Below are 21,261 nucleotides of genomic sequence, written 5' to 3'. Positions count from 1 at the left end.
CAGAAAAGAAATGATCTGCAGAGCTGAGCCGGACTCACTGGAAGATGGTGTTGGTGTCCAGGTCCACGCAGACCACTTCAGGCGGGGGGTCGTACAGGTCGAAGTAGCTGGAGTGAACGCCGACGATGAAGGGCATGGGCGCCAGCAGCACGTCGGCCATCTGCAGCGGGCACAGAGGGATGTAGGGGCAGAGCCAGCGCAGGGGGAAGGTCATCTGCAGAAACAGAAACAGGTGGAGGAGGAGGAGCTACAGGAAGCTCAACGGTGGGTTCATGACGAAACGTTTCTCTGAAGATATCAAACCCGGCAGAACAAAGTTACTCAAGCTGACAGATTTAAGGTTTCCTGGTCCAGAATTACATGATAAACCCATGAAGACAGCATCTTCTAGCTCAGAAAGACAAGAACCCATCAGGTTCCTGTCTGAAAGCAGAAGGTTCTGTGGATGTGGACGATGTCTTACAGAGACGAGGGCCTCGCTGACGGAGGTGAGGACATCGGGTCGCAGAGAGTGGAGCAGCAGCTTGTGTTCGGTGAGGACGGCGAGGAGCAGCGTGCAGGCGTTCCCTGGCCCGAGGTTCTGCAGCAGCTTCAGGAAGCTGGCACCACTGAACACATCAAAAAAAGACAGACCGAGTTAGAAATTAAAGGAACAGTTCAACATTTCCACTCTATGCCTGAAGATCTGTTCTCCATCTATAAATCTGAGGGAGACGATGTTCTTCAGGTTCCCCTCTGTTCATCCCTTACTGTGACGCGTTTACAGTTACAGGTGCTGATGTTTTCTCTTTGGCCCTAAAGAGACCCTGATCTCCATGAAGACCCTTCAGGTTGATTGGACAGTGTGAGATCAGGAAAATTCTGTATTTTCTGTCCCACAGAGATGATTATTGTTATGCAGGCTTGACAACATCTAAGTCTGTGTAGCTTTAATATTTATCACTGATTTCCTGTCGTCTCTACGCCGACTCAGAGACATCAAATAACCCTCTGACCTCGCTCGGTCTAATTTAAAGCAACTCCTTGTATCCATGAGTACGACTGCTCTCCAGTTTCTGAGACCAGAATGAGCGACTGGGACTCACCTGAGCGGCAGAGGGGAGGAGACCGGCTGGCAGAGCAGCAGGTTGTCGTACGGCGAGAGCTGCAAAGACAGACGGCATTAAAACATGGAGCCATTAGCAGGTCTGCAGGTCTGACCCTGACCTGAGCAGGAAGTCCTCATTATAGAGAGAGACCAGTTTATGAACATAAAATGATCAGACCATATGCTGATGATGCTTATATTTATCCAACAGCTATATAACTTTATCAGACTGCATGTCTTGAAGACACAGAAACACAGAAGTTATCACAAACAACGTTATCTCTTCAGTTCTGCTAAACTTTGGATCTTTGTCAGCCGTCATGAGGAGGCGACTCATTTTGTAGGTTAGAGTTAAAGTTAAAGTTAAACCAGAAGTCGATGATCAGAATAAACTCAGCGCCCCCTGCAGGTATAAACGGGAAGAGAAACACTCCAAAGCTGTTTGGTTATGTTTTTGTACGTTTTTCAGTGGTTTCTATAAATCTTCTGTAAGTCCCGTGTTTTTCTTCATGAAATCTTTCATTCAGCACTAAAACCAACTCAGGTTTATTCTTTACCTGAACGAGGATGCGAGGACGCTGAGGGGACGGAAATGGAACGTTGTGCATGAAGCTGGAGATGTGTCTGCAGAGACAAAAACAGAAGAATAAAGGACGCAGCAACGTTCCTGCAGACTCAGACTACATGTGTGTGAAGAAGCAAAAGGAAAATCCCAGATACGGACTTCTCAAGCGGCAGGACGTGCGGCCCGGAGATGGAGTATCTGTAGATGAAGGTGAGGAACTTCTGGAAGACGGTGAAGAAAGGCCAGTGGGAGAGGACACAGATGCTCTTCTTGGCATGCAGACTGCGGCTGGTGATGGGGCGGCGGTCCACCACGCTGAGGAGGCCGAGCCGGATGTTCTGCCGCTCCGACAGGAGCTCCCTGGGGAACGACTCGTAGAACTGGATGGCAGCTCCGTACACCTGCAGGAACAGAGAGGCGTTTAATTAGGCTGCTCTCCTCCGGTCAGACACGCAGAGCCGAGCTCTCCTCTGCTCCATCCTCTGCTCCATCCTCTGAGCCGGTCGGGGGGAGCAGAGGCGCTTCGGGTCTCGCCCACCTTGTCTCCGGAGGCGGAGGTGAGGACAAAGGTGGAGAAGATGGGCAGCTGGTACTTGGAGTTCAGCGGCCAGCTCTCCACGGTGACGCCCATCGGCAGACAGAAGACCGGCACCGACTCGGGAAGAGGGAACGCCTCCAGGTCCTCCTCTGGGTACCGGCTGATCAGACCTGCAGGACACAGAGGTTCGGATCACTGAGCCGGATCCGTTAGCGCTACCGATTCCTCAGACAGAAGGAGAGCATCTCTCTGTGTCTGGAAGAGATTCCTGAAGCTTTGCCTGTTTGCCCAAAAACAGATCAGATTCATGATGCAACAGTCCAAAGTTCTCCAGGGTTCTGGAGGTTTTTCTTTGGACTTCAGGCCTGTGAGCTTAAAATGGGTCAATTTAAAGCCCATTTAGCTTTAGGAGTCAGGTCTAATCAGGAGCTTAGGACAGACACTGAAGTCCAGCTCTTTGGACAATGATGCCAGGGACCAGAAACCACATCTGGGTCGGTTCCTGCCCGGCCCGGCAGACCATCTTGTGAACTTTTTATCACTTTAACAAAGTGACAGGAGAGTCTGGCTGACAGCGGCCAGATGCAGAGGAAGCCTGATGTCCATCTGAACCGGAGCCTCCCTGACTTTCCCCGCCTCCTGGCAGAGAAACGGCTTTAGCAGCGGCGTTCTGCAGAGACAGCAGATCAAAGCCAGCGATGTTCTGCAGAGACTCACCGGCTTGGAACACCAGGGCGTTGGCTTTGGCCACGGCTCTCTTGTAGCACACGTGCAGAGCTGGACCCCACTGCAGAAACAGAACCGCTCCATCAGCATTCAGACCCACAGCACCGTCAGATCTTACCTCAGGGGTTTAAAGCGCTCACCATGCCCGTGTTGAGGTTCTTGTCGACCCGACAGAAGGTGTGCGGCGCCACCTCCCCCTTGCTGGGCATCAGCAGGGCGATGTCGGTGACGCCCAGCGTGTCCAGGCCCTGCGAGTCCAGAGCCCGGCGGTACGTGAGGAAGACTCGGTGGGCCGTAGGAGCGCTGCCAGAACTCAGGCTGGCCGAGCGGCTGTAGGGCGTGGTGTCGATGACGTACCAGCCCGGCTTCAGCTGCTCCTTCCCTTCATACAGAACCCTGGAACGGTCACAGAGACGGACACTCAGCAACAACCTCAGCGAGAAGCTTGCTCTTCCTCCTGGTGGTTAAACGTGGTTCTGCAGCTTCTTCTGCTTCTAACGACACATTTTCAGACTTTGCTCCGCCTGGAAGTTGGAGGTTTGCATCGTCATCAACGCAGCAGCATCAAGGAGCGAGTAAAAAGCAGGAATGACCTGTTTTAAAGCTCCAGGCAGAACATTAGACCTCAAACAGGACAACGGTGAATCTCCGGAACGAGGACACTTAAACACCGAGGCCATGATGGATTATTCCCTAATGAGGCTTTAGTAGAAATACTGAAAACAACGTTAGAGGTGAAATAACCTGCTTTTAGACCCTGCAGCACCTTCTGCCTTAGTTAGAGGGAATCTGATGGAGCTACCATCTTCCTGAGGAACATCTCTCCAGGATGGCTGAACGGATATTTCTGTTCATGTTTTATATGTATCTAACTTATTATTACATGAGACCAGTGAAAAGTCTTTTAGTCATTAACTGGGAGGCCTGAGCTCCGTCACTCGGCGCCGCACATGTGGAGATGAAGGATCGGTGCGACGATTATTATTATATTATTATTATTATTATATCACATTATCTAACCTGGAGCTTTACAAGCGTCCTGGACGGAGCCGGTTCCCCAGAACCACAGAGAAACATGTTCTGTCTCTCTGGACTGGAAGAACCTATCCTCTTATCACTTTGCATGGGTCAGAAATAGAAAGGGTTCAATCTTTTAAATATTTAGGAATTTTAATTGATGAAAATCTAAATTTTAAACCTCATGTTAAACAATTGCTTAAAAAACTCAGACTGAAAATTGTCTTCTTCTTCAGGAATAGGCTTTGTTTCTCTTTTAAGTGGAAGAAGAGACTGGTAGCTGCAACGTTTTTACCATTCTGGACTACGGTGACCTAATCTATATTAATGCCCCAGATCAAGTTTTAAAAATGTTAGACTCAATTTACCATGCCTCTCTACGATTTATCACTAATTGTAAGCCTCGCACACACCACTGTGAACTTTATATACGTGTGGGCTGGCCAGCATTAGAGACTCGTAGACTCACTCACTGGTAAATGATCATTTATGAGGCTATTCTGCGTCTGCTCCCCTCATTCCTCTGTGAGTACAGAGAACGTTCTGGACCGTGTTCTCTACGTTCTCAGGAGTCTCTGCTTCTGTCTGTACCTGCATCCGCACTGAAGCTGGAAAGACAGCTTTTCACTACTCTGCCCTCACAGCATGGAACAATCTTCAGAAAGACTGGAAGTTGAAGGATTTGATTCCGATCGGATATTTTAAACGATTGCTCAAAAGTTTGGAAATGAGATCTATGGTTTGTAACTGTTTTATGAAATTCTAATTTAGATAGATGTTATTGTAAACTGTAATGTAAATTGTAATGTAATCTTTTGCTGCTATCTTGGCCAGGACTCCCTTGAAAAAGAGATTATTAATCTCAATGGGACTTTTCCTGGTTAAATAAAGGAATAATAATAATAATAATAAAGAACCAAGGGATTTTGTTCTTGACATATTCTGGGCAGAACCTTTTTTCTCATGGGGAGAAAATCAGAACCAAGTCCAAACCCAGTTCTGAGTCCAGTCTACAAACCATAAAAATTTACTCTGGTGTTAATAATAAATCTTCCTCAAACTCTAGGGTCACCTGTGGAGTACCACAGGGTTCAGTCCTTGGACCAATTCTCTTTGGAGACATTAGTATCTATGAACGGCTAGGAGTCTTTTTTTATTGTTCTTTTTATTCTTTTATTCGTGTTTGTAATTTGGACCTTAATCTGTAATAAAATCTATATCTATCTTTATTATATATATGCTTCTGATCAGACAGCATGGGATTAATTTCCACTGTTATGCTGATGACACTCAGCTATATTTATCCATAAATCCTGATGAATCCAATCAGTTACTTCGACTGCAGTCATGTCTTGATGACATCAAAAGCTGGATGACTTTAAATTTCCTGCATCTAAATTCTGACAAGACAGAAGTTATAATCTTAGGACCAGAGTCTTCAAAAAATAAACTTCTTAAATCCCTTAAGACCAGAAAGGTTTAGCAGCAATTTGTGTTTAGCGAGACTCAGTTGGATCCGCTGAACGTCACGGTCCATCACTGAGTTCTTCACTCCAGTGGATCCTAACAGAACCAGAACCAATTCAAACAGTGTGCAGTTACTCACCCCAGGTCCAGTAGGGGCGGTTTGTCCCGCCCCCTCCGGTAGCACAGGTACAGGTGCGGGTTGTTGATGAGCCCGGCGCTCAGCTCGGCAGAGTGACCTCCCAGCGTCTTCTCGATGCAGGTGAAACCTTCTGGTACCTCCTCCCCCAGACCCCGAGCGATCACCACCAGGTCCGTCACCGGCTCCACCACCCGGACCGGCGCCGAAGAGGAAGAGGAAGAGGAGGATGAGGTCCTGCCATCTTCTTCCAGGGACTTCCAGGGCCCAGCGGGGTCCAGACCCGCCACCACGAAGTAGTCCACCAGCTGGGGACATTTTTCATCTGTCATGCCTCCGGTGTGGCCGTCACTGCAGACAGAGAGAGCGAAGGTTCTCCTGTCAGAACTGGAGCTTCACCAACGGAACCGGTTCTGCAGCAACGTTTATTGATGCTAGAAATCCTGAAAGTCCTGCAGGATGTTAGTGACGCTGAAGCTTCAATCATCTGCTTCACCACCATGAAGTTCTGCAAAAATTATTAAACTGTTTGGAAAACCCAACATTTGAAATAAAGCCGAGGAGATAAGATCACAATCTGTCTGCTTAAGGTTAGACCAAACCAGGTCCAAACCAGGTCCAAACCAGGTCCAAACCAGGTCCAAACCAGGTCCAAACCAGGACCAAACTGCTTAGGACCTAATTCTTGAGAAAGTAGTTGCTAATCAACTTTGTGAACATTTACAAAGTAATGACCTACTTGAGGAGTTTCAGTCAGGCTTCAGAGCTCATCATAGCACTGAAACAGCTCTGGTGAAGGTCACTAATGATATTCTCATGGCCTCAGATAATGGACTTGTGTCTATACTTGTCCTGTTAGATCTCAGTGCTGCATTTGATACAGTTGATCACAATATTCTCCTACAAAGACTTGAACATACTGTAAGGATTAAGGGAAAAGCATTAGGCTGGTTTAAATCTTATCTGTCGGACAGATTCCAGTTTGTTCATGTTAATAATAAATCTTCCTCAAACTCTAGGGTCACCTGTGGAGTACCACAGGGTTCAGTCCTTGGACCAATTCTATTTACTATATATATGCTTCCGATAGGCAAAATTATCAGACAGCATGGGATTAATTTCCACTGTTATGCTGATGATACTCAGCTATATTTATCCATAAATCCTGATGAATCCAATCAGTTACTTCCACTGCAGTCATGTCTTGATGACATCAAAAGCTGGATGTCTTTAAATTTCCTGCATTTAAATTCTGACAAGACAGAAGTTGTAATCTTTGGACCAGAGTCCTCAAAAAATAAACTTCTTAAATCTCCTTTATAAATACCCAGAAAGGTTTAGGAACAATTTCCACCTAAAATCACATACCCAATATAAATAAAGTAAAGTTCCACAGCTATAAAATGTAAATGCAAACTTTTGGTGTCTCTCTGAAGCTAAGACATTAAAGAATATTTTTTCAGTGATACCACTATTGTAAATGTTCCGATGTCTTTAAACAAAGAAATAAATCAAATAGTTTAGCCTCACCTAAAATTATTTAAAAACATACATTGCAAAACACCATAGAACCCCCTTTTAGAATAAAGGGAATCTGGTCAAATAAAGTTGCTGATTGTAGGACTCCTTCTGCTTTGGTCATAAGGTTTACCTGTGTTTCATCAACATGCACCACTATGCACCCCATAATATCAATAAAATGAAGAGAACATGGGCTGAATTGTCTGATAATGTCTTCCAAAGCTTCTAGAGCTGTCAGTTTCCTCTTCTGCACGACTATAATGATAAACATTCAGAGAAAAAGAAACAGCGCTGAAGAAATGTAGATATTTAAGGAGCTGCAGCTCTACTCTGGGTCCAGAAGGCTGATGCCACCATGGAGTCAGAGATGGTCTTAGGGAGTAATGAGCCGCTCAGCAACAAATACGCCACATGTAAAAAATGTTAAATCTGAGAGAAAAGTGCTGCTGTCCATCAGTCTCTCTCTGAGATTCTGGGATGGATAAAGATCTCCTCCCATCCCAGAGATGCCCACAGCTTTCCTCCAGCTGAATATTCCTGAGGCAGCAAAGTTCAGTTTGAGAAAATTTATTAAAAAACATTCATTTTGTGATCATTTGGAGCAAGAATCCAAATCCATCCATTCTCGGTTCTCCCCTCCAACGGTCCGTCTACACGTCCAAACATCCCAGCCCCACCTTTCTACCTCCGTCCCTCTGATACCTCCATCTCTAACCCTGACCCATTTGGTTCCTCTGGGTCAGAACATCTTCAGCTCCACCACCAGCAGCTCTAACCTTGGAAAATCTGCCTTTTCCTCCTGCAGCGCTCCTTCATCCTGGACTCATCTCCATCCACCTCTCCAGCAGCCTGGGACGGTTGACCCCAGGAACCCAGCCTGCTCCACCTTCAGAACCTCCGTTCCTCCACCGGTTCCTCCACCTGTCTCCTTCTCTCACATGGATCCTTTCCTCTGAAGCGTCCGTCGGCCCAGCTGCCTCCAGGTGTGACCGGACCGGGCATCGTGTCCGCAGGGCGGATCCACCGCCTTCAGATCTAAACTTTATTGATCCACCAGAAGAGACGGTAACAGGTCCACCAGAACCCGGACGTTTGGATCATTCAGGCAGACGAGTCCGACTCTTACGTGGCGCCACAGAGAGGTTCTGCTGCTGCTTGGCTCGGATCCGAGGTTGTTCTGAAAACAGCTGCAGAATCAGCAGATCCTCCCTTCCTGTGGAGCCGCGCCATCAGGAGGTGAGAGTGACAGAGGAGCTTAACGAGCTTAACGAGCGGCAGATGAGGTCAAAGGTCAGCTGGCAAACAGGAAGATGACTGGCAGCCCGCTTCCTGTTCATCCACGACTTCCTGTGTGGTTACCGATCGCCAAGGTGACGGTGACATTGTTGTCAAAGGTTCTGCTGCCTTCACAGAACCAGCGGCAGCAGAACCCTCCAGGTTCTCCAGAACTTTGGCCTCAGATTCTGTCAGAGACGTTTAAAAAAAACCTGAAACGGGTCTGAACCCCCACAGAACCGAGCCCAGCCTCGTGAGGGAAACAGTCCAAACAGAACCAAACCAGATTCCACTCTGTAGGCAGTTTACATTCTTCTTCTTCTTCTTCTTCTTCTTCTTCTTCTTCTTCTTCTTCTTCTTCTTCTTCTTCTTCTTCAGGGGTCGTCATGGCGAATCATCTGCCTCCATCAACCATCTTCTGGATTTTCTTCTCTCACACCATCTACCTTCATGTCCTCTTTACCTCCATCCATGCATCTCCTCCTCTGGTTCTCCTCTGGTTCTCCTCTGGTTCTCCTCTGGTTCTCCTCTGGTCCTCCTCTGGTTCTCCTCTGGTTCTCCTCTGGTTCTCCTCTGGACCTCCAGTCTGCTCTGGACCTGTCAGAACCATCCCAGTCTGGCCTTGTCACCAGTTCACAGGTCCAAAACCAGCAAAAATAAAACTGTTCAAACCAAAACCACAACCAGTTGCTTCAGTTCAGAACCGACCCCAAAACCCGGAAAAAGGCAACGGTTCCAACAAAGCCCAGTTAGTCCAGAACCAAAACTACTGACAAACATTTTTAAAAAGTAAACCGTAGCGGTTCTAAAAGCACTTTCAGGAGACAGAACCTTGTCTGAATTCACTGTGGAACGGGTCCAGAACCTGACAGGTCTAAAGTAACAGCAGAACCACAGTTTAGACTCAATCCTCGAGAATCCGGTCCAAAACAGAACCGGTTCGGTATCGATCCAAAGCCAATCCAGAACTAATCCAGATAACAACCAGTTTAAAACTTGAGATGGGAGCAAGAGGCCTGATTACCAGGTCCAAATACGGCTCAGAAGCAGAGAGAACAGAACCCAGAACCATGGAGACCCGGGTCAGGGTCCGGTCACCATCAAACCATCCAGAACTTTTCTAAGAATCCAGGAAGGCAGCGCCGCCTGCTGAAACGATCAGAACCGGGTGATCAGCGCCGGCCGGGCGTGGCTCGCCCACTTCCTGTTTCCACAGGAAGGAAGAGAGAGAGAGCAGCAGAGTCTGAAAATAACCGCGATGAACCTGTCAGTTTCACCGTTATGAGCCCACTTCCTCTGACACACACCTCCAGAACCCGTCCAGAACCGCGTGCTGATGAGTTCTCCATGCACCTTCAGCGTCCCATGAAGGTCCGACTCGTTTATTCAGCCGTCCAGGTTCAGGCGGCGCTGCACGGCTGCAGCAGAGCAAACAGCTGATTTCAGCACAGCCACTTCCCGTTTCTGCCTCTAAACACACGCGGGAAAACCCAGAGAAACGCTCCAGATTTCCTCATCGGGTCACTCCGGGTCACACAGCACCAGCGCCGGACCGGTTCTGCCTACGATCCGGTCCGTACCGCCGTAGACCGGCTTTGGCCGAGAGGAGAAACACGTCAGAGTTTAAATTATGTTGGTGTGACGGTCAAAGCAGAACCTGTAAAAACATCAAGGTCTGAAAAACCAGCAGACCGAGCTTCTCACAGAGCAGGAACCAGAACCAGAACCAGGACATGACAACAGAACCAGAACCAGAACATGACAACAGAACCAGAACATGACAACAGAACCAGAACAACAGAACCAGGAAATGACAACAGAACCAGAACCAGAACATGACAACAGAACCAGAACCAGAGCATGACAACAGAACCAGACCATGACAACAGAACCAGAACCAGAACATGACAACAGAACCAGAACCAGTACAACAGAACCAGGACATGACAACAGAACCAGAACCAGGACAACAGAACCAGAACCAGGACATGACAACAGAACCAGAACATGACAACAGAACCAGAACCAGGACATGACAACAGAACCAGAACCAGGACAACAGAACCAGGACATGACAACAGAACCAGAACCAGGACCGTCTGGAGAGTATTATACATCAGAAGATAATAGTAGACACCTCCTGTCACTTTTTAATCCGATTTTGATGGATTAAAAGTGGGCGGGGCGATTAAAAAGGGGCGGGGCTTGTTTTTTAATTGACCTTTTAGGTGACCCCACTCACATGATCGTCACGTGGCCCACCACGTGACCCTCATGTGACACCCCTTCCCCACATTAATCATTATTAAATTAATTAATTATTCTTTTATTAATTGTATTATTATTATTTTCATTTATATTCATATCATTAATAATATTATTACTACTATCATTGATATTATTGTAATTATTTAATTCTGTTACGCATACCCAACCTTATTTAGTAGTATTATTGTAATCATTTCAAGTTATTTATAATTATTTAACTCCGGTATACATACCCAATCTTTTTATTAGTATTATTATGATTATTTTGAATTATTTAATTCCGTTACGCGCACCCAATCTTTAAGGTGGGAGGAAATCAGTCTTTGTTTCAGCCGTAAAAGCAGTCAGACTCTGAATACTTAAAGTTTCAAAATAAAGATTAAAAATAAAACTATATAAATCGTTTAGACGCATAAGCTTCCCCATCCGGAATCTGTAAATAAAAAGCTCAGGGTTCTCGCTCGGCTCAGAATCCTGCGATGCAACCCCTCAGCTCTCCCTGTAAACAGCAAGCGTTTAACCTCAGTTACTGACTGCTTACCAGTTGCAGCTTACAACATAATAAGTCCATACACTCTACAGGTCACTGTCAGTTTGAGGGTCATAAGTTCACTCGGTCAGTAAGCAGTTAAAATAATACTCAACCTGTTTGAAGCGCCGCGCGGGAGGAGACACAAGGGGGGAGATCTCGCTTTCTCTCAATCATCTGACCCCTCAACACAAAAACTGTGTCTTTCTCTACAACCCTCGCGCTATCATGCTTAGTATTTATAAATAGCGGACACCCTGTCACAAAAAAAATCGACAGGATGTTGTATTTCACGCCTTTACGTATCCTAAAAATCCCCATCACGCGGACAAACACAATGCCTGTATTATCAATAATGTATATATAAGGCCCTCTCCCCACCTAATCGAAGGCATATACGGTGACTCCTCCGAAAAATGTCAAAAGACATTTATGTGTGAAATGTTTGTCTCCCCTTTATTATAACTTTTTCTTGCATCGTTACCATCAAGGCTCAGTATAAAATTAAGCATTGTAAAAATGAAAAATGATTGAACTTTTTGGTGCTTACTGCTGTTTCTTATTTTTTCTTCATTCAATTTTGCACAAATATCCTATTTCTCAATAAACTATACATTAAAAAGGTGGCTCTTTTGGAAGTGGGTTTCTGTTATTACAAGTTAATCTCTGTCATGCAGTATCAACCAAATAAACTTTATTTGTAAAGCACTTTTCAGTTCTGCCTCACATAGGTTAAAAACATAAGTAAACTGAGAGAAAAAGGTTATATGGATGAAAGTAATTTATGAGGAATGGCTGAAAAACGGTTGTGGAGTTTAATGAAGAAACTGAATGAAGAAACAGTTTCTTCATTCAGAGTCTGACTGCTTTTACGGCTGAAACAAAGACTGATTTCCTCCCACCTTAAAGATTGGGTGCGCGTAACGGAATTAAATAATTCAAAATAATCATAATAATACTAATAAAAAGATTGGGTATGTATACCGGAGTTAAATAATTATAAATAACTTGAAATGATTACAATAATACTACTAAATAAGGTTGGGTATGCGTAACAGAATTAAATAATTACAATAATATCAATGATAGTAGTAATAATATTATTAATGATATGAATATAAATGAAAATAATAATAATACAATTAATAAAAGAATAATTAATTAATTTAATAATGATTAATGTGGGGAAGGGGTGTCACATGATCATGTGAGTGGGGGTCACCTAAAAGGTCAATTAAAAAATAAGCCCCGCCCCTTTTAATCGCCCCGCCCACTTTTAAATCAATCAAAATCGGATTAAAAAGTGACAGGAGGTGTCTACTATTATCTTCTTACATCCCCTCAGGACGCATGAATGGATGGATGGATGGATGGATGGATGGATGGATGGATGGATGGATGATGGATGATGGATGGATGGATGGATGGATGATGGATGGATGGATGGATGAAGAATGGATGGATGATGGATGGGTGGATGGATGATGGATGGATGGATGGATGGATGGATGGATGGATGATGGATGGATGATGGATGGATGGATGGATGAAGAATGGATGGATGATGGATGTGGAACAGGAACCCTGAAGGTTCCTCTGTCATTGGATGTTTCTGTCCACCTTCCCCCAGAGCTTCGATCCTGCAGGAGCTCCAGAGAGGCGAGCCGTCACTACAGGCTCCGCCTCCTCAGGTCTGCCGCTGAGCAGCCCGGTTCTGATGGTACCAGGCCCGACCCGTTCCTGCAGCAACACCTCATCTTCTCCGGCGGGTCCAGGAACGTTCTCCAGGACAAAGGAAGACCACGTTCCAAAGGTCTGTGGGAGGAAGAGGAGGGTACAGCTGCTGGACTGACCCGTCCCCCATGGTGGAGACGACCTGATGAAGGAGGACACCTGAAGACGGGCTGGCAGGAAGAACGGGCCAGAACAGAACCTGGAGCAACGGGCCAGAACAGAACCTGGAGCAACGGGCCAGAACAGAACCTGGAGCCGCTCCTGGACCGGCCTTTAGGTGAACGCTGGAGAACGCATGAAGGTCAAAGTGAAATGAAGCTGCGAGAACGGGACGTTCCTTCATCACAGGAAATAAGTTCAAGAGAAGCAGCAGAAGAAAATGTGACTTCAGGTCAGAGAGTTGCTGGTTTAACGCCAGCAGCTCCAGAGCGGTACCGGGCTTCTGGCCCAACACAACCCGCTCTTCCTCTTTTCCTAAAACACTTATGTCTACAAATCTAAAAAAAGAAAACAGATTTTTATTTCCTTTTTTCATGATTGTATTTAAAATGTCTTCGTTGAGCGCAAAGTGGAACCGAAAGAAAGTTCCTTCTTCACAAACGTGAACAAAGCCGAGGCTGCTGACAGCCAGAGGAAGAGGAAGTGCAGCAGGTGCAGCGCCAGACGGCTTTCTGGCCTTTCTGACGCCGACCCACGAGGTTCTGCTCACCCGGGACGGTTCTGCAGAACCTATCAGCGCGAGGCGTTCAGGGCCCAGCGTGGAGACGAGGCGTTCAGGGCCCGGTGTGGAAACGAGGCGTTCAGGGCCCAGCCAGGAAACGAGGCGTTCAGGGCCAAGCGAGGAAACGAGGCATTCAGGGCCCAGCGTGGAAACGAGGCATTCAGGGCCCAGCGTGGAAACGAGGCGCTCAGGGCCCAGCGTGGAAACGAGGCGTTCAGGGTCCAGCGTGGAAACGAGGCGTTCAGGGCCCAGCCTGGAAACGAGGCGTTCAGGGCCCAGACAGGAAACGAGGCTTTCAGGGCCCAGCGAGGAAACGAGGCGTTCAGGGCCCAGCGAGGAAACGAGGCGTTCAGGGCCCAGCCAGAAAACGAGGCGTTCAGGGCCAAGCGAGGAAACGAGGCATTCAGGGCCCAGCCAGGAAACGAGGCGTTCAGGGCCAAGCGTGGAAACGAGGCATTCAGGGCCCAGCGTGGAAACGAGCCGTTCAGGGCCCAGCCAGGAAACGAGGCGTTCAGGGCCCAGCCAGGAAACGAGGCGTTCAGGGCCCAGCGTGGAAACGAGGCGTTCAGGGCCCAGCGTGGAAACGAGGCATTCAGGGCCCAGCCTGGAAACGAGCCGTTCAGGGCCCAGCCAGGAAACGAGGCGTTCAGGGCCCAGCGTGGAAACGAGCCGTTCAGGGCCCAGCCAGGAAACGAGGCGTTCAGGGCCCAGTGTGGAAACGAGGCGTTTAGGGCCCGGCGTGGAAATGAGGCGTTCAGAACCCAGCCAGGAAACGAGGCGTTCAGGGCCCGGCGTGGAAACGAGGCGTTCAGGGCCCGGCGTGGAAACGAGGCGTTCAGGGCCCGGCGTGGAAACGAGGCGTTCAGGGCCCAGCGTGAAAACGAGGCGTTCAGGGCCCAGCGTGGAAACGAGGCATTCAGGGCCCAGCGTGGAAACGAGGCGTTCAGGGCCCAGCGTGGAAACGAGGCGTTCAGGGCCCAGCGTGGAAGCAAAGCGTTACGTTTCCTGCCTCTGCAGGTCCAGCTGCTGTGACATCAAACAGGAAGTGAGCCCAGATTGGCCGACGCGGCGAGGATTCAGCCAATCAGAGGGAGGAGAGACACCTGACTGAGCTACAGGAATCACTAAGAAGGTGGTGATGGTTCTGAACCTCAGAGATCCGGCTTCAGGGTTCTAACCTGATGAACTCAGTTCCTACCTGCTGAGCTTCGGTTCTGGACCTCAGCCGCAGGAAGTCGGTGGAAGAAAGAACCGAGATTTCACTTCCTGTTCTCCACGGAGTGGAACGTGCTGCAGAAGAGGAACCAAGGATTACAACGAGGTTTCGTTTCCTCTGCAGATGTGGAGGTGACGTCTCTGACTCCCACCGAGCAGCTGGACGGTACCGCCGGGCCCAAACAAAGGCTGGATTCTCTGCTGGCGTCACAGCAACCCGTCACCTCCTCAGACCCAGAACCACATGACAGCAGCAACCAATCAGATCCAAGCAGGAAACAAAATAAACCATGACCGTGTTTGGATAACCCGTACCAGCAGCCTGGTACCGTCCACATCCCAGACACGCCCAGAACCCCGTTCATCATTTAATAACGGCTCAATTATCATTTATAACGGCTTTATCATCATTTATAACGGCTCAATTATCATTTAATAACGGCTTTATCATCATTTATAAAGGCTTAATTATTTATAACGGCTTTATCATCATTTAATAACTGTTTTATCATCATTTAATAACGGCTCAATTATCATTTATAACGGCTTTATCAACATTTATAACGGCTTAATTCTCATTTAATAACGGCTTTATCATAATTTATACTATGAGTCATTATTTGAATTAATTTATGAAATATCTAATTTTATTTCTCTATTATTGAAAACATTAAATTCTATCTATAATTGTAATGCATCTGTTTATGTATCCAACTGGTATAAATCTACATTTAAATCTTAAACCAAATTTCATCAAAAATCCTTCATGGGTTTATTTTTACAATTATTTATTATTATTATTATTATTATTATAAACAATAATAAATAATTATTGTTGCATAGAGTCGTTTCTCAGCTGTTTTTTAAGGTTCTGCTGCGTTCCTGTCGGGTTTTCTGCGGTCAGACGGTTCTGACTCGGTTTCTCTGTCGTGGGTTTTGCTCCAAGCTGAGAAGTGAAAGCATTCTTCAGGTAATCTGCGAGCAGCAGAACCTGTCTGGACCCGTCCAGAACCTGCCTGGACGGGTCCAGGCAGGTTCTGGACCGGCAGCTTCCTGCGACCCTGCAGCAGCTTCACTTTCGGTATCTTTCATCACTTCAGAGATTCTCAGCCTGGTGATCAGAACCAGGAGGCCTCCTTCCTGGTTCCTGGCGCTGATCCGTTTGAGGACCGCTTATTTTATCTGAATGAGCCGTTTTAACAGCTGCACAGCCTGGTTCTGGTCACAGCCTGGTTCTGGTCATAGCCTGGTTCTGATCATAGCCTGGTTCTGATCATACAGCCTGGTTCTGGTCACAGCCTGGTTCTGATCATAGCCTGGTTCTGACCTCACAGCCTGGTTCTGATAACAGCCTGGTTCTGATTACAGCCTGGTTCTGGTCATACAGCCTGGTTCTGACCACAGCCTGGTTCTAATCACACAGCCTGGTTCTGATTACAGCCTGGTTCTGATCATAGCCTGGTTCTGATCATACAGCCTGGTTCTGATCATAGCCTGGTTCTGATCATACAGCCTGGTTCTGGTCATAGCCTGGTTCTGATCATACAGCCTGGTTCTGATCATAGCCTGGTTCTGATCATACAGCCTGGTTCTGACCACAGCCTGGTTCTAATCACACAGCCTGGTTCTGATTACAGCCTGGTTCTGGTCATAGCCTGGTTCTGACCTCACAGCCTGGTTCTAATCACACAGCCTGGTTCTGGTTCTGTTTCTCCGTAGCCCGGGTTCTGGATCTGTCTGTGAGGTGGACCTTGAAGCTGGGCCCGTCCAGTCAGTGGCCTGCTCCATGTGGATCAGAACCGGGTTAGAACAGAACTTTTTACTTGTAATTTTCTGATAAACTTGTCTTGAAGCCAGAAATAAACCCTCCATGTTTATTAAGCTCTAACGTTTACTTTCTGCGTTTAATGACCCAAATTGTTCTGTTGACCAGGTTCTGGTGTCGTTTACATGGCGCTGGAAAAGGTTCTGAAGCGTTTGGACCGGCCTCCACACGGGCCTCCTGCGGCTCGGCGCTTTGGACCCGACAGCCGGGCTGAAAGCGGAGCAGCAGCTAAACTTAGACGAGCCGCAGCTGCTGCTGAAACTCACCTCATGACGGGAAGAGGAACCAGAACCGCCGCAGAGCCGAGCCGGAACCGGGTTCCTCCGCCGCAGAACCGAGCACATTCTGAGGAGAACGTTAGAGAACAATGAGCAGCTCTCACCGACTGCTCAGAGAACCTGCACAAGCTGAAAGGTTCTGATCCGGAAGTCCTGGAGACTCTAGGCGGACCTTTTCTCTGAGAACACGAGGTTTCACCCTAAGCTGAGGCGCAGCAGCCCAAGGTTCTGGTTCCACAGGCCCAGTTCTGGTTCCACAGGCCCAGTTCTGGTTCCACAGGCCCAGTTCTGGCTCTACAGGCCCAGTAAGACAGAACCTCCTCAGTAGGTTTGGGTCAAGCTTCAGCTGTCGGCCAGAAGGTCTCAGGTGTTCAGAGAACTTCATGGTCCAGTTCAGCCACTGTCCAGGTTCTGTAGCATCAGAACAAACCCAGATCATCTTCATCTTCTGATGTCACCTGATGTCCACCTGATCTCACCTGACCTCCACCTGATGTCACCTGATGTCCACCTGAGCAGGAGGACAATCTGGAGCCTCCGCCAACATGGCCGCTGCAGCAGCACACCTGAGCTCTGCTGCAGGACGGACGCTCGTAGCTCTGATGGACGACGTGTCCGTGAACGCAGCGCTGCCAGAAACGCTGCCTCGGTTCCCAGTGCATGCTGGGATATGCAGTCCTCAGCCTGGGGGTCTTTAACTCCTGGTCTGCTGGCCTGAAGAGACGACTGGTGCAGAATGGAGCTTCCTCCTGGTGCACTGACGGCAGAAAACGTTCTCCTGCAGGTTCTGGGTTCTCCTGCAGGTTCTGGGTTCTCCCGCAGGTTCTGGGTTCTCCCACAGGTTCTGGGTTCTCCCACAGGTTCTGTTTTCTCCTGCAGGTTCTGGGTTCTCCTGCAGGTTCTGTTTTCTCCTGCAGGTTCTGTGTTCTCCTGGAGGTTCTGTTTTCTCCTGCAGGTTCTGTTTTCTCCTGCAGGTTCTGTTTTCTCCTGCAGGTTCTGTAAACTCCAGCCTTCATCCTGAAGTTCCTCCAGATCCGATCTGATTAAATTCCAGGATAAACCGGATCCGGGTTCCTCGGGCGTGTTCCGGCCCGTCCTCCTCGCTCTGCACGGAGAACAGGAGGCGACTCGTCCTGCAGGTTCTGGTCTCCTGCTGCCGAAGGACTCACCTGAACCGGCCGGCCCACCTCGGGTCACATGACTCCCAGGAGGTCTGCGGTTGGACGAGGCGGACCTGCAGGAACCGTTGGTTCAGATCAGCTTCCTGCTGGGATGAAAACAGAACCAGGCGGGTCCAACAGAGTTCTGCTGGACACGGTCCATCGGGCCGGCTGTTCCTCTGGTCCGGTTCTTGGTTCTGCTCTTTAGAAAACTGAACTATTGAACTCTTTAGAAAAGGGTTCAATCTTTTAAATATTTAGGAATTTTAATTGATGAAAATCTAAATTTTAAACCTCATGTTGAACAATTGCTTAAAAAACTCAGACTGAAAATTGGCTTCTTCTTCAGGAATAGGCTTTGTTTCTCTTTTAAGTGGAAGAAGAGACTGGTAGCTGCAACGTTTTTACCCATTCTGGACTATGGTGACCTAATCTATATTAATGCCCCAGATCAAGTTTTAAAAATGTTAGACTCAATTTACCATGCCTCTCTACGATTTATCACTAATTGTAAGCCTCGCACACACCACTGTGAACTTTATATACGTGTGGGCTGGCCAGCATTAGAGACTCGTAGACTCACTCACTGGTAAATGATCATTTATAAGGCTATTCTGCGTCTGCTCCCCTCATTCCTCTGTGAGTACAGAGAACGTTCTGGACCGTGTTCTCTACGTTCTCAAGAGTCTCTGCTTCTGTCTGTACCTGGCATCCGCACTGAAGCTGGAAAGACAGCTTTTCACTACTCTGCCCCCACAGCATGGAACAATCTTCAGAAAGACTGGAAGTTGAAGGATTTGATTCCGATCGGATATTTTAAACGATTGCTCAAAGGTTTGGAAATGAGATCTATGGTTTGTAACTGTTTTATGAAATTCTAATTTAGATAGATGTTATTGTAAACTGTAATGTAAATTGTAATGTAATCTTTTGCTGCTATCTTGGCCAGGACTCCCTTGAAAAAGAGATTATTAATCTCAATGGGACTTTTCCTGGTTAAATAAAAAAAAGAATTAAAAATTAAAAACAAATTAATAATTAAAAAAAATGCTTTGATGGTTCTGATGTACACAAAGAACCTGGCAGAACCGGCTGCTTGTCGGTCCGTTTGCAGGCTCAGAAATGGTTCTGATGCGGCTGACAAAACTCCATCGCATGGAGGAACAATCAGTGTCTGTACCAGAACCGGTACCTCTGTGTGTCCAACAGTTCTGAGGAGAACTGGTCTCAGCTGAACTTCCTAGAACCCAGAACCATCAGCTTCATCCCGGTGAGTTCTCCCTTCAACCAGAACCTCATCAGTCCACATCCAGTCGGCTGCAGCAGAACCGAGCCAGGAACGGATCACCAAGAGAGCCTCCCCAACCAGAGCAGAACCCAAACCAGAACCAGAGCAACGTCTGAGGGAACCCTGAGACGTGGCGGCACAGGACCATGGAGGTCCAGACGGGTTCATGTGGCTCCAGACGGGTCCACTGAGGTCCAGACAGGACCATGTGGGTCCAGACGGGTCCACTGAGGTCCAGACGGGTTCATGTGGGTCCAGACGGGTCCATGTGGGTCCAGACGGGACCATGTGGGTCCATGTGGGTCCAGACGGGTCCATGTGGGTCCATGTGGGTCCATGTGGGTCACCACAGCGGCTCGATGTTCATTTAAAGGTTAAAGCTTTGCCTCCATTTAGGAAGAACTAACAATTAGGAACCAATCAGACATCAGAGCTCCTGAAGCTCAGAGGAGCATGAAGGCCTCAGCAGCTGCTCCTCCTCCTGAAGCTCCTTCATGAGGAGCTTCAGGAGGAGCTGGAGCTGGAGCTCCTCAGGAGGAGCAGCCAGAGGAACCCTCCTCCTCCTGAGGAGCTCCTCAGCATGAAGGCCTCAGCAGCTGCTCCTCCTGAGAAGCTCCTTCATGAGGAGCTTCAGGAGGAGGAGCTGGAGCTGGAGCTCCTCAGGAGGAGCAGCCAGAGGAACCCTCCTCCACCTCCATGGAGCTCCTCAGCATGAAGGCCTCAGCAGCTGCTCCCACACGCGGCTTCCATTATCGGACACCCCGGGACGGTACCGGGAGTTCCCCCGGTCACAGGAGGCCGACCAGACCGATGTGGAAACGGGAGGGTACCGGTACCGGACTGCCAGGAGGTCCAGGCCCGGTGCGTTCTGCTCGTTATACGGTTACCGTGTTTTAAAGTGATAATCATGGAGCTGTCAGTCTGCAGGCGGAACATTTCTCACCGGATCACGGTTCGACAACCGGATGAGTCTGAGACACATTCAACCCAGTTACAAGCCGAACCCACCCCACTGGTTCCGAACCGTGGCGGGTCCGAACATCACTGAAGAGAACCAGCGCGCTGTCCGATAATGGGCGCACCGCGGTGTCCGTTACCCTCCGTCACGGTTAGGAGCTAACGGAACACGCAGCGGGCCGGTCCGGTCCGGTTCTGCCCGGAGCCGGTTCGGCTGGAGGCGAGCGGACCGTACCTGGATGTGAGAGCTGGTTCGTCCCGCAGGTGAGAGGAGGGAGGATCATGGTCAGGTCGATGCCTCCCGGGATCCGTCCATGTTAGCAGCGGCTGCGAGAGGCGAAGAAGACGAGGAACGGAAATGTGGCAGACTGGTTCCGGCAGAGACCTTCAAAGTAAGAGCACGGAGCCCCCAGCAGCCGTTCATCAGCTCTGACTGATTAAAACCGTCACATATTCACCCTCCTTCCCCTTTTCTTCTTCATAATTATAATAGTGATGATTTTCACCTTTAATTAACTGCGTCTTTGCTGCCTGGATCTCCGCACTGAGGAACAATAAACTAATTTATTATCTCTTATCTTCGGATGATTATTATTATAACGACCTTTGGATAAACGACCCTCAGACTTTATATACGTTAAAAAATACTTTAAAAACCGCAAAGGTAGATCAATAATGAGTTCAATCATTTCTTTATATTAAAATCAGAAAGAAACCAAAATAAGTAGAAGCCTGGAAATTCTGAGATTTTACCAGGATCAGAATTTTTAATTCCTACAGAAGAACCGAATTAGTTGTGGCGTCTCAGATGGTAGAAATATCAGATCTTCCGTGTTTGTCATAAACTGTAGAAATAATAAATGTTCAGATTTAAATCTGTCTTTCCTGCAGAAACCAGAAAATCATGAAATGATTAAACATCAGGTCCACGGACTGATTTAAAACTCCTTTAGA

At 47.9% G+C, this 21,261-nt stretch overlaps 1 protein-coding gene across 1 annotated transcript in view; it reads right to left on the bottom strand.

Moving 5' to 3' along the window:
* The window catches only part of LOC105919155 (DENN domain-containing protein 4B), a 32,341-nt gene extending 11,671 nt beyond the window's left edge, over positions 1-20,670 (bottom strand). Inside the window, exons 1-10 of the mRNA XM_036135611.1 lie at positions 20,543-20,670; positions 5,540-5,887; positions 3,057-3,312; positions 2,908-2,977; positions 2,191-2,360; positions 1,812-2,053; positions 1,645-1,711; positions 1,086-1,144; positions 464-608; positions 39-214 (exon numbers count right to left, since the gene is read on the bottom strand). Of these exons, the coding sequence (XP_035991504.1) occupies positions 39-214; positions 464-608; positions 1,086-1,144; positions 1,645-1,711; positions 1,812-2,053; positions 2,191-2,360; positions 2,908-2,977; positions 3,057-3,312; positions 5,540-5,868 (1,514 nt within the window). The 5' untranslated portion in view covers positions 5,869-5,887; positions 20,543-20,670. The remainder of the gene's footprint in view (positions 1-38; positions 215-463; positions 609-1,085; positions 1,145-1,644; positions 1,712-1,811; positions 2,054-2,190; positions 2,361-2,907; positions 2,978-3,056; positions 3,313-5,539; positions 5,888-20,542) is intronic.
* Positions 20,671-21,261: the final 591 nt, after the last annotated feature.

Source organism: Fundulus heteroclitus, chromosome 3 (genome assembly GCF_011125445.2).
Source record: "Fundulus heteroclitus isolate FHET01 chromosome 3, MU-UCD_Fhet_4.1, whole genome shotgun sequence".
NCBI lineage: Eukaryota > Metazoa > Chordata > Actinopteri > Cyprinodontiformes > Fundulidae > Fundulus > Fundulus heteroclitus.
Note: the sequence above shows the minus strand (reverse complement) of the source record. Positions and strands in the feature narration are given on the sequence as shown.